General features: G+C 35.8%; 1 protein-coding gene across 1 annotated transcript in view; it reads right to left on the minus strand.

Moving 5' to 3' along the window:
* Nucleotides 1-12,311, minus strand: part of ddx31 (DEAD (Asp-Glu-Ala-Asp) box polypeptide 31) — a 19,506-nt gene extending 7,195 nt beyond the window's left edge. Inside the window, exons 1-18 of the mRNA XM_067407740.1 lie at nucleotides 11,994-12,311; nucleotides 11,558-11,874; nucleotides 11,388-11,463; nucleotides 10,652-10,695; nucleotides 10,500-10,570; nucleotides 10,132-10,196; nucleotides 9,665-9,709; nucleotides 9,526-9,567; nucleotides 9,366-9,430; nucleotides 8,555-8,674; nucleotides 8,109-8,215; nucleotides 7,540-7,754; nucleotides 6,585-6,749; nucleotides 4,842-4,901; nucleotides 3,088-3,138; nucleotides 2,854-2,993; nucleotides 2,264-2,348; nucleotides 1,671-1,782 (exon numbers count right to left, since the gene is read on the minus strand). Coding sequence (XP_067263841.1) covers nucleotides 1,671-1,782; nucleotides 2,264-2,348; nucleotides 2,854-2,993; nucleotides 3,088-3,138; nucleotides 4,842-4,901; nucleotides 6,585-6,749; nucleotides 7,540-7,754; nucleotides 8,109-8,215; nucleotides 8,555-8,674; nucleotides 9,366-9,430; nucleotides 9,526-9,567; nucleotides 9,665-9,709; nucleotides 10,132-10,196; nucleotides 10,500-10,570; nucleotides 10,652-10,695; nucleotides 11,388-11,463; nucleotides 11,558-11,874; nucleotides 11,994-12,095 — 1,882 coding nt within the window. The 5' untranslated portion in view covers nucleotides 12,096-12,311. The remainder of the gene's footprint in view (nucleotides 1-1,670; nucleotides 1,783-2,263; nucleotides 2,349-2,853; nucleotides 2,994-3,087; nucleotides 3,139-4,841; nucleotides 4,902-6,584; nucleotides 6,750-7,539; nucleotides 7,755-8,108; nucleotides 8,216-8,554; nucleotides 8,675-9,365; nucleotides 9,431-9,525; nucleotides 9,568-9,664; nucleotides 9,710-10,131; nucleotides 10,197-10,499; nucleotides 10,571-10,651; nucleotides 10,696-11,387; nucleotides 11,464-11,557; nucleotides 11,875-11,993) is intronic.
* Between the last annotated feature and the right edge of the window lie 1,016 nt (nucleotides 12,312-13,327).

The raw sequence follows: 13,327 nt of genomic DNA on the forward strand, positions 1-13,327 counted from the left end.
TAGACATTTCCAAGCACTTAAAGGGTTTCACAGGGAGGCCCCATTTACACCTGGTATTAAGATGCGTCTGGTCGATCGGATCACAAGTGGATGATGCTAAATACAGGTGTAAACGGAGTCTAAAACTTTTTGAGTTTTTCCACTTTCGAACACTTCCAGAGGTAGTCAAAAACACATTCCTGTGATCGAATGCGTTAAAACAAACAAAAGTCCGCCTACTCTCCACCCACTAACCTAATGAGAAAACATTACGGGAAAAGCGCTAGCCAGACTCGATTTAAACTTTGTCGGTTGAAAACCCAAGTTTGGTTTGAAGATGAAAAACACACCAAGCACAATGTTCTCTCACCATTCCTGATTTCTTCTAACACACACTCACCACGGTCGCGTTCATATGTAATTTGCAAGAGTTTATTTTGTCCATTAAATCAAAAGACCTGAAAAAGCGCATACATAAAACCTTCCCTCGAAAAAATTCAGGACAGAAGTGATTAAAAATGGACAAGAGACAAATTAAAACATCAGGAGTAAACAAGAATGTATCTCCCTTGTCTACTTGTGATCCAGTCGACCAAAACGCACCTTAAAGGTGCCCTAGAACCAGTTTTTACAAGATGTAATATAAGCCTAAGGTGTCCCCTGAATGTGTCTGTGAAGTTTCAGCTCAAAATACCCCATAGATTTTTTTTTTATTAATTTTTTTAACTGCCTATTTTGGGGCATAATTAACTATGCACCAGTTCAGGCTGCGACCCCTTTAAATCGTGCGCTCCCTGCCCATTACACACTGTTGGAGACATTTATAAAGAATGAAGTTGTGTTTATGCATTATACAGACTGCAAGTGTTTAAAAATGAAAATAGCGACGGCTCTCGTCTCCATGAATACAGTAAGAAACGATGGTAACTTTAACCACATTTAACAGTACATTAGCAACATGCTAATTAGAAAGACAATTTACAAATATCACTAAAAATATCATGATATCATGTCAGTTATTATCACTCCATCTGCTATTTTTCGCTGTTGTTCTTGCTTGCTTACCTAGTCTGATGATACAGCTGTGCACAGATCCAGACATTAATACTGGCTGCCCTTGTGTAATGCCTTGAACATGAGCTGGCATATGCAAATATTGGGGGTGTACATAGTAATGATCCCGAGTGTTACGTAAGAGTCGGTGTTATGTTGAGATTTGCCTGTTCTTCTGAGGTCTTTTAAACAAATGAGATTTACCTAAGAAGGAGGAAACAATGGAGTTTGAGACTCACTGTATGTCATTTCCATGTATTGAACTCTTGTTATTCAACTATGCTGAGGTAAATTCAATTTTTGATTCTAGGGCACCTTTAATACCAGATGTAAACAGGGCCTTAATGTTAATTATACACGTTAATTTTAATTTAAAAATTACTTTATTATTTTTTTATTTTGTTTATAAATAAAACATTTTATAATTTATTATTAAATACAAATCACAATTGCAATATCAAGGAAAATTATTAATTAATGATTATGATTTAGAAGTTAAATCGTTGTCAAAAATATCTTTATTTACATATTCAACTAAATTTCTTCTAGATAATGAATTGTAGCTGGGCTACAAAGCTGTAAAACAAAATATCAGTTTAACACAGCAACCCTGCATGAAAATTAGTTTTTCATCTTACCACTCTTCGCCGTTTGCAGAGACTCCTTATTGGCATGAACATAATTCTCAAAGTCAGTCTGTAAAACGGTGGCTCTCTCTCGCACCTCCTGCTCAAAAGCAGCGGCTGATCTCTGCGCAGTCATTCATTCAAAAGCAAATCATTTTTTATTATATTAAAAGCCAATATTAAAAAAACAAGAGCAGCACATAAATGTTATTGGTTATACACACTAATGACATCTCCCCTCCCCATCAATGACCTTTGACCCTCAAATGAGGCTGCTAACAAGGGGGGTGGCATGGGTGAGGATTACAACCAGCTGATTGGTGCTGGGAGGGAAAAGGACATTAAATCAGGATTAGGACTGACTGAGCGCTGGCAGAAACATTCACTCATTGTTGTCAGACGGCTCTCATTGTCAAGGGAGGGGGGGGGGGGGAGATAAAGAGAAAGCCATTCTTCTCCCACAGCTGTTCTCTAGACATGCATTTTCAACTATGTGTGATCTTTAACCAAGTTAGGAAAGTTATAATAGTTTTGCAGTCAAATAAGTCAACATTAACTCTTTGGGTCAGGATCACCATGTTTAAGGTTTAGATGTTAGAAGTTACCTTATTGTCCCATTTCCCTCTGCCTTTGAAGCGCTCGACCTTCATCAAAGTGGCCAAGATGTCCACCATCTTCATCTCGGACAAACTGAGGGAGAGAGAAGCCAAAAGGTGTAGATGGATATTACAAATGAAAACATTATCAATGGGAAAAAATTGCACCAACATATTCCAGACTGTGAGATTCCTAGTTTAGATAGTTTAGCTCAACATATCGAGCTTTGCTAAAGCTACCAAACTCCTTCCGATCATCCTTTAGTACTGTAAACTGTAATGTGAGCCAAATATCATAGTGCTTGTGCCAGCAGAAAAGATTCATTCTGCTCTCATGCAGAGAGACTGAGAGTGTGTTTTCTCTTCACACTGGCTTCTAGTGCCGAGATCAGCACAGAGTCATCAGTCCAGCTCTTGACTGTTATATTGTGGGCTTTGGAACAGAGACAAGACCTGTTTGACCATCTTTAATCACAATGTCAGGGACTGGACTTCATCCACACATCAGACAGGACCTGGCCCACAGTCCCCTACTGCTGTGTCGGAGTTCATCGAAATGATCAGTAAATCTGATATAGATGAGATGCCAGTCAGCACACCTGATGTTGTGATTGGCCAGCACATCCAGAAAAGCTGTCTCAGAGGGGGTGAGGAAGAGCAGGCTGCTGCCCTGAGCGCCAATTCGTGCTGTGCGGCCCACGCGATGAACATACTCCGCTGCGGAAACGGGAGGGTTGTACTGCAACAAAAAGATGATATTCATTTTAAAAAATTATTTGTTGCACACTGGCGATTATGCAAATGATGAGATTTTACACATGAAGAAATCTAACCTGTATAATCCACGTAACCTGAGGCAGATCCAATCCACGTGCAGCCACATCCTAGAGGGAAAATAAACAACAAAAAAAAGCATATATATAATTAGGGTTAAAGTCGAAAAAGCGTTTTCAAGCATCAAAACAATAAGTGTAATACAGCTTTGAATTGTTGTTGTCATTTTTCAATACATCAGGTCCTGTTTAATTTGTTTTTTTTTTCTGAGCAAAAATTAAATCATGTTTACCATGATTTACAGAAGATACCCAATACTATGTCATTTAGTCTAACAATCTTGTCTGGGATATTTACAAGAAAAATCTATTTATGGGCTTTTTTTTAACCCAAATGCTAATTACTTGTAATTTTACATTTTTAAACTTTGCCACTATCCTAGGTTTTGCCCATTTGTCAGCAAGAATTTTTCACTCATTTAAAATGCAATGAAATTTATGCTCACTTATTCTTTTATCTATTTTATTTTTACTGGTCAGAATAAGTGTTGTTTCAATTTTTACATGAATACAAGTGTTACACTGAATGACAATGGAACATTATTTCACCCACATTTTAAAATTGTATTCTCCAAAACCTTATTTTAAACCTTAAAAAGTAGACGTTTTACTTGCATTTAATTTACCTTACCTTCCATGTATATAAAATCACTTTTGTAAATTTCTATTGATGCGGACATCTAAATGTCTTTGACCCATTAATCTGTTTAACCATTAACTTTAAGCATCTTGTTAGTCTAGAAAAAAACTTGATAGGGTGAATTAAGGAAATGTGCAACCAGTGTTAACTAAAACTAAAACTAAAACTAAAAAAAAAAAAAAAAAAAACCCTAACTGAAAAAAAAAAAAAAAAAAAATGAGATTGAGCGCGGAATCATGGGAGATGTCATCTTCACCTCACAGTCAGGGAAAAAGAATCCAATGGGACTCGGGCAGAAATCATATTGATGGATGAGATTATTAACGTTACTTTAGTACATTGATTCTTAAACTTTTTTCATCACGCCCCCCTTTAAACCTTGAAAAAAATCGTAACTTTATTATGCTTCCACTTCTTCCGGTCAAGCGCGTGTGGGGTAACACAGCTCCGTTTTATCTTATAAGATACATTTGTGTGTTGAAAATTATGTTATAACGTTACTCTGTGCATTTGTTCGGTGGCTGCTATGAGACACTTGTTGCACAATGCAGTAAGCTAGATCGATATATTAATATGGTATTCTAATAATCAAGAAAACGAGATTCAAACAACAAGACTACACGTGCTGAGCTTTATAACTGATTAGTTTTCTGTCTATAAATGTATCCAATCAGATTTTCCCTTGTCTAATGAAAAAATATAATATATCAAAGCATTTTTGGTGTTTCCATGGTTTTTACAAAATAAAACCGTAAAACGAGGGTAATGCAGGCCAATTATAGGCGACGCACGGACATAGTCCAAGTCCTGGCTAAAATTGCTTATTTCTCCAGATTTAAATATTCTTGGAAACATCTGGGATAATATAAGTACACAAGTCAACAAAATACATAATGTGGTTTTTGAATATTTTAATCTAAAAATCTTACATATTGTGCCTTTAACAAATCTATATATTATAACATCAATTAAATTTGGGATTGCAGATGTCACAAAGAAAGAAGGACAGTGAGAGGTATGAAGGGGATAATGCACACACCTGGTTGGGAATCACTGCTTTAGACTACAATCAATGTCGGTTACCATACAAATGGCATGAAACTGAATAACTTACCGTACACAGTAGAATTCCAGTTTTACACTGAGAAAACTCCTGGAACACCTCAGTGCGCTCCTGCAGGGAGAGAAACAGGCAAGTTCACCAAAAAAAAAAAAAAAAAAGCGTATAAAAGAGAAACACTTGAGCTTAATTTATTGTATGAGACATTAACACAGCAAAAGTAGTATGCGCACTTATATCAGAACAAAAGATGAGGTGGAAACACAGATAAGAGCCCATCTTAAGATGGGATGTCCGACAGATCCTCTCTCTTTTTCTGCATGAAGCACAATCTGTTGTGTGCTGGAACAGCTGCACATCTCCTGCAGTTCATCTCATCGGAGGAGACGTCCAGAGCTCAGCCTGTGCTGTCCCATTACCAAACCCATCCATAACACTTCAGGCCAGCACCACACCCAAACCTGCTCTCCCATACATCTGACCAAGAGACTCCCGAGTCCCCTGCCCTACCAGTGCCATATGGGCGACCCACGGCTGCTCCATTTTTGTGGGGGTGAGGGTGCAGGCTGGACAGTGGCAGGATGCAGATCCCCTGACACTGCCACAGGGCACCGACTGCTGCTATTGCCTGAATGCCAGCTGGCCGAGAGCCGGAGGACCCCACCGTTCATCCAGACCATGATGGTCTAACCCAGTGTCATATGCTGCTAGTGCTTCTAGAGCTTTTAAGAGACATGGCCATTTTAGCTAAAAAAAATCTTTATTTGCTAACTGAATAACAAAAGTGAGGCTATACATCGTTCAAGCATGATGGATGCATAGACATACTAGCCTGCAATGTATATAAATGCAAATTACTTTGTCAATGCTTTTCCAGAATTTCCAAGACTCTTCCAGTTGTTCATGATTCATGGATAATGACTATTAAAAATATTTTTATAGCGATTGTACTCACAAAAAGCAATTTCTACCCAATAAAATATTTTATACCTTTGCATAACTAGAAACATGTATATTCATTATAGAAATGTACATTAATTTAAGATTGTATTACTTCGCAGGCCTGAATATCACACTTTTAAACTTCACTGATATTTTCAAGGATTTCATGACTGTGGGGACCCTGATATATTCACAGAAAGCTAAAAATACTTTCTACTGATATACATTAAAGAGAATATATCATGAAAAATAAGATCTACACTACCATTCAAAACTTCTATTTCAAATAAATGCTGTTCTTTTAAACTTTCTATTCATCAAAGAAACCTGATAAAACTGTAGGTTTCCACAAACATATAAAGCAGCACAACTGTTTTCAGCATTATTAATAATAAGAAGAAATGTTTCTTGAGCAGCAAATTAGAATGATTTCTGAAGGATCATGTGACACTGGATACTGAAAATTCAGCTTTGCCATCACAGGAATACATTTAAAAATATATTTAAATTTTCTATATTTTACATTTTAATTTTAATTTTAATATTTTTTTTTGACCTGCAATAAAATTTCACAATATTACTGTATTTACTAGTTTTCACATTACAGAATAATAGTGAAGAAAATTTACTATAAAATAACTCAAATGGAAGATTAGTAATTATGTAGTGATCAAAAATACATTAAATCAAAACCAATTTAAAATGTGTTCAGAAGTGTTAATCATTTCACATGCAAAGCGGTTAGTCAGTTATAACCAATTATTTATATACACCAAGTCAAGTGTCAAAGACACAGCAACATAAACCAACAGTTTCATTGTAAGTGTCCTATGAGGGTGTTGTTGGATGTCTCACCTCTTGCCTCATGTTGCCGTGGAGCCTGTAGAAATTGAGGTACGAGGTACTTTTGGTTGATGTGGTGTTGGGATTCTCACAGAGGACTGCAGTGAAGAGAGTGAGCAGGAACTCTACAGCCTCACAGCTGGATATGAAAATGATCAGCTTCTGCCGCTGCTCAAACTATGTACAAAAACACAGCAACATGCTTAAGTCCAGTGACAGCAAGGTATGCATCTCTACTGTGCATGTGACATGAACAAATTACTTTCTTGGTTACAGTAAGCTCCAGCAGTGATAACATAGTTGGTTATCAGTTAAAATAGATAAGAATTGTAATTGGTAATTACACATACACTACAGTTCAAATGTTTGGAGTCAGTAAGATTTTTTAAAAAGAAATTAATACTTTCATTCAGCAAGGATGCACTACATTGATCAAAATTGACAGTAAAGACATTTATAATGTTACAAAAGATTTATTTCAGATAAAAGCTGTTCTTTTGAACTTTCTATTCATCAAAGAATCCTGAGAAAAGTTTCCAAAAAATATTAAGCAATATTAATATTTATAATAATAATAATAATAATAATAATAATAATAATAGTAAGAAGAAGAAATGTTTCTTGACCATTAAATGAGCATATTAGAATGATTTCTAAAAGGATCATGTGACTGGAGTAATGGCTTTCTAAACAAAAAGGAAAAAAAGTAGTTAATATTACTCAAGATGTTTTATATTTACATATTTTTATATATTTACATTATGTAGTGTATATTAGAAAGAAAAATTACTATAAATAAAGGGTTCATCTAAAACAGTTCCAGCTTTCTTCTTCACAACTCTGGCAGATTATAAAACGTTTGAATGATCCACATTAATCAAACTGAAATGACATGAGGTGATCTACAGCATAACACGTAATAACACTGAGTGTTAATAACTGGATTTTAACATGTGGTGTGCTCTACCTTGCATTTGGTCAGAATAAAGGCAGCCAAACAGACCAGGTGGAGTTTGCTGGGCACCACCACCACATGCTGCTGTAGTCTCTCAGGAACTGCATAGCTGTCTGACAGAGCCTGAGGGGCCGCCTGGGGACACACTTCAACTGTCTCCCCACTCCCCTCTGACACATGGATACTCACAGGCTCCTTCATACTGATACTGGCTAATCGGGACAGTCCTAGAAATGCAGAGAACAGATCAACGCATGTATGTAGATTGTCACCAAAAATGTTTTTGTGATTGAAAAATGTTTTAAGAGTAAGTTGTTTTTGTGATGTAGTGCTGCTTAAAACTGAAAGGTGCTATAAGAAGCTCAAAAACTTTCAGTTATCATTGGGATAAAGTGCCTGTTTTCTCACATCAAGCAGAGGCAGACTGGACCTGAGAGACAACAACAACTGTCAGCTCATCCCAGTCTGCTTCTACTAGAATAAAGTAAGTACGGTACCTCCCACAGTCTAAAGTGTGCACTTTGCAGCCAGACATGCTTTCTCATTGTGTGACAGTGGTAGTGAGTAGATGCTGAGCTTACCCTCGGTGAGTGTGGCTGAAAGCAGCACATTCTGCCTGGCAAGTCCAGGGGCGTTCAGAGCATTCAAAATCACAGTCAGATCTTTCTCAAAGCCCAAATCCAGAATCCTTCAATAGAGAACACATATAATGGTAAAATCCACAATAGTGATACACCTGCAAACAAGGCTGCGAGAACAAATCTATAAAATTAGGGATGCACTGAAATGAAAATTCTGGGCCGAAACCGAAAACTCTGGATACACTTGGCTGAAAACCGAAACTGCCTTTTAAAATGTACTTATTCAATCAATACTTTTAATGATACTAAATTTAAAAAAAAAAAAAAATTTTTTTTATTATTTTTGTATTATTAGAATAGTAGTATAATATCCAAATAATAAAATATCAATAAAAAAAAAAAATTAGCTAATGTAATCCTTAGATCAAATCGGCAAACACACTGACCTGTCGGCTTCATCCAGAATAAGCCAGCGCACAGCACTGAAAGCCATACTTAAAGTGTTCTTGATGTGGTCCACCAGTCGGCCTGGGGTCGAGATCAGAATATTAATGCCCTTCCTCAGTCTGAAGTCAAGACAAAGACAGACAAGCGCAGACTGAAGTGATATTGTAGAATGAAATATACACTACAGTTCAAAAGTTTGGTAAGGTTGGGTAAGATTTTAATCTTTTTGAAAGAAGTCCTTATGCTCACTAAGGCCGCATTTATTTGATCAAAATACAGTAGAAATAGTAATATATTGTGAAATACTATTAACTGCGTTTTATTTTAATATATTTAAAAATTTAATTTACTCATTTAAGAATCTTGTGACATTGAAGACTGGAGTAATGGCTGAAGAAATGGTCATTACTCCAGGCTTCAGTCACAAGATCCTTCAGAAATCATTCAAAGATTCTCATTTGCAGCTCAAGAAACATTTCTTATTATCAGTGTTGAATATTTTTGTAGAAACTGTAATATTGTTTTCAGGATTCTTTCATGAATACAAAGTTTAAAAGAACAACATTTATTAGAAATAGAAATCTTTTGTAACATAAGTGTCACTTTTGATCAATTTAATGCATCTTTGCTGAATAAAAGTATTAATTTCTATTTTTTAAAAAAAATCATACTAACTTTTGAACTAGTGTATTTGCAGCAAAGTTGAAATCTATTTAAAATGCATTCATAATAATGATACAATAATTTTACATTTGAATAAATCAACAGAAATCTACTTCAGAACTTCAGGATGTATTTTGTGTTGTTAACCTGGCTTTTTCTGCTTTCCTTTTTTCTCCTCCCATCAGAACTCCTGGCACAATCCAGGTGAAAGGCTGAAAGGAATAAATATATTGAATGAAGACTGAAATTTTAGTGATTCAATTACATCAATACAGCATATTAATTTAGCAAAAATGCAAATTCTCACTTTTAGAAGCTTCTGAAACATCTGAAAGCTCTGCAGGGCAAGCTGAGGGAAAGCCAGAGATAAATTCATGTTGGAAGTAAATAAAAAGGGTATATAACAAAAGGAAATATATAGGTTCATCCACAAATTTTTACAATACCTCTCTTGTTGGAACAATCACAATAGCTAAAGGCCCATCTGATCTCTGAAAAAATACATTAAGCTTAATTTATAATATCAAACGTTGTTGTACATGACCACAAATACACTATTAATGGTGCATTGGCTATTTTATTGATAACTTTCAATCTGATTCAAAACTAATTTAGCCAAATTATTTGAACAAATACTGTGTAAATTATGTATCTCATTTATAATGTAGACCTTTCTAACTTTCATGTATTTGTTGTGTTGTACGTTATGCTGTGTAATGTACAGTGTTGAATGTCTGACAGCCAACGACTCCAATTTATCCACACAGGATGAATAAATGACACGTCTATTTCAAAATAAACAAATGTACTACTTTAAGCCAACTATAACTGAGTAAAACATACGAGAATGATTATTTGATCAGTGAGTAAAGTCCTGATGTTGAGTGTGTTGTTTTAGACATTCAGGACTTGCCTTCACTTTAGGTTGCATCGCTTGTAAGAACTGAACCACTGGAATTCCATACGCCAATGTTTTTCCTGTACAATGCATATGAATGAATAATCACATCTTAACATTATTTACTGTTTTCCATTTTATTCTTCTTTCTCTTTATCATTTAACTTAAACACTTTTGGGATTACAATTTTTTACAGCTAAATGAAATCACATAATTGTCTAGTAAGTAGTGCATATGGGATTGTTGTAAACTACATGAATCAAGAACTGAACATTCAATACAATAAATTTATGACATTCTTGGTGTATTTTATGACATTTTACTTAGTAATTTTAATGGAAAAAATAAAACTCATTAACACAAAAGAGACCAGAAATCCCACCTGATCCAGTCTGTGAGCGCACTACTGCATCTTTACCAGACATCAGCACTGGTATAGTCTGTTTCTGGACACTGAAAACACAGATGAAAATGAGAAAAACGAAAAGAGACAGATTAGGAGGACAATATAACGATAAGATGAAGCTACAGTACCTCGTCATACTGGTCACGTTCAACACCTTATGGAGCGTTGCCACCTGTGAAATTGTTTAGATGAGGAGAAAAAGGTATAAGACTAAAGATAGGAGAAGCATTTTAGTTGAGAGATTTGTTAAAGGTTCACCCAAAAATGAAAATTCTTTCATTTATTATTCACCCTCATGTCGTTCCAAACCCGTAAGACTTTCATTTATCTTCGGAACGCAAATGAAGATCTTTTTGATGAAATCTGAGAGCATTCTGTCCCTCCAAAGACAGCCTACACAACTTTTCAGCCTTGAAACTTTGATGCTTCAAAAAGTTCAACACAAAAGTGTGTTGAGCAGCACGTTTGAGCTTCTGGAAGAGGTTTATTCTTGCATGTCAAGCAAGTTCAGTTGAGCTTCTGTTTATGTTCACTGATCAATGTTTATATGTGAGTAAAAGCCTAAATTCAAGCTGTTCATCATATAAAGTGATCGAGTCTCTTCAGAAAATTTGGACTAAACCACTTAATTCATATGGATTAGTTTTCTCTTTATGACCTTTTTGAGGTGTCAAAGTTTCAATTGCATAGCTGTCAATGGAGGGACAGAAAGCTCTCAGATTTCATCAAAAATATCTTCATTTGCATTCTGAAGATGATCGAAAGTCTTACGGGTGTGGAACGACATGAGGGTGAGTAATTAATGACAGAATTTTAATTTCTGGGTGAACTAACCCTTTAAGAGATATTGAGATTTGTTCTTACCAGATGAGGATGTAGACTTAGTTCTTCAAATGTGTTGCTGGTGAAGACTTTCTCCTTTACCAGATTTACAGCAGGACTGGGAGGGGAATAAGGCAAATAAATTGCATGGAAAGGTCCATTTTGAGAAAAACCCGAGTCCATTCAAACAAGCTCAAATGTGTTGCATCTACCTGAGGACATCTGGGATCTCTGGGTTGTTTCTGAAGAGAGACGATGTCTTGATAAATGGTCTGCCATAGTCTCCATGCTCTTTGGGAGCTTTCTTTGGAAATGTTTTCACCTTTGATGGCGATTTTGCTGCAAAGATTTCTCTCTGGTCTCCGTTCTCCTCTGTGTCTCTATTATTACTCCTCTGAGAGGGGCTTTTGGGGGTTTGCAGCTTTTGCTTATGTGTGTGCTGTTGACCAGTTTGATTAATCTTCCTCTGTTTGGAGGCGCTGCTCTCTTGGGGCTCAAAGACAGCCTTCCTCTTTGATTCTTGCTTTTTCTGTAACATCAACACAGACAGTACAGCACTTCACAATCAGGCTGAAAGTAACTTGTGTGAAGAACAGAGTACATCAGGGTGTAATAAAAATGGCAACAGAAGATGCAGGACTGACTCACCCGTTTCCATTTCTCTGCTGACGACGGATGTCTTCGGTTTGTCTTTCTGTCAAACGGTCCGGCATCTGAAGAGATGTTGAGCATTGGCATGTCCTCAGCCATGTCAGTAAGCAGGAGGTGTAGTAACGTTAGTTAAATAACTACACTAAACTCTCTCAGATACTACTTACAAAATGCTAAATGGCGTATTATGCTTCGTTTGAATAGCAGAAATGTCAGTTTCAAGCTAAATGCGAGTGACGTTAACTTGTAAACAGTAACACAGAACATAAACAACTGTATATCTACAGAGTGGAAGTTTCACACGTGTTTTCGCCCGTTCACTATAACGTGAGACTTCCGGGTAATGACGTTACCAAAATAAAAGTCCCGCTGCATTCCGCAGGTTTTTACAGTCTATGGTTTAAGGTTTTCAACTTTTTTCACTTGAAGGCCCGCCGTTGTCCATAACAATATTTAATGCCTCTCATATATGATATAACATTTAGTCCGGTATATTCTGCTTTAAATATGTCAAAGCTGCTTGTTTTCAAACTTTTTATTAATAGAAATGGAAACTGTCAATATATTAAATTAATTAAACACAAGAGCGGTTTTCTTTACAATTTATTTACACTTTTTTATTAAAAATATGCGGTTTACACGTTGTGTATCTTTATCATTTTAATAAAGTTATATTATTTTAATATAACTTAATTTAATTTAAATAATTATTGTCATCCTGCAGCCCCCTTAGAAGCTTGCTAAGAACCACTGTTTAAAATATTATAAGATACACCTCCTATTTTAAACTTCAACCATAATTATGCTTCCTATTAAAATTATCATATTGTTTTCTCTTTTCTCTGCTTTTCTTCATAGTTACTTTTTGCTATTGCTGTAGCTTACTTTTAATTAATACAGAGTATTAGGAAAATACTTGCCTGTATTTGCTGAAACTCCCATTTTGATTTCAATTAATTGTGATCTCTGTCCTTTTTTCAAAAGACAAAACATGTTACAGTGTATGCCTGTTTAAATTGTAAAGGTGTTGTGCTGTTAAGCACCTTTTATCTGCATATTATGTAAAGCTAAAATGTGAACCTTACTAACAATCGTATGACATTTTTTTTCTACCCATCCAACTAGTATGTGCAAATTTGAAATAATAAAACCTCTGTTCTTTGTTCATAGAATAAAAAAGAGTAGGGTGCTACAGAACCAGAGGGAGCTTTGGGAATACTTTCGCATTCAGACGCATTTCATTTTTGAAGCCTCCTCTCCCCTTTGGATATACACTGGCCCTTGTGTTTACATATTCAGAGGAGATGCATATTCTGGACCTCATCTGCAGT

The sequence above is a fragment of the Chanodichthys erythropterus genome, chromosome 13, assembly GCF_024489055.1.
Source record: "Chanodichthys erythropterus isolate Z2021 chromosome 13, ASM2448905v1, whole genome shotgun sequence".
In the NCBI taxonomy this organism is placed as follows: domain Eukaryota; kingdom Metazoa; phylum Chordata; class Actinopteri; order Cypriniformes; family Xenocyprididae; genus Chanodichthys; species Chanodichthys erythropterus.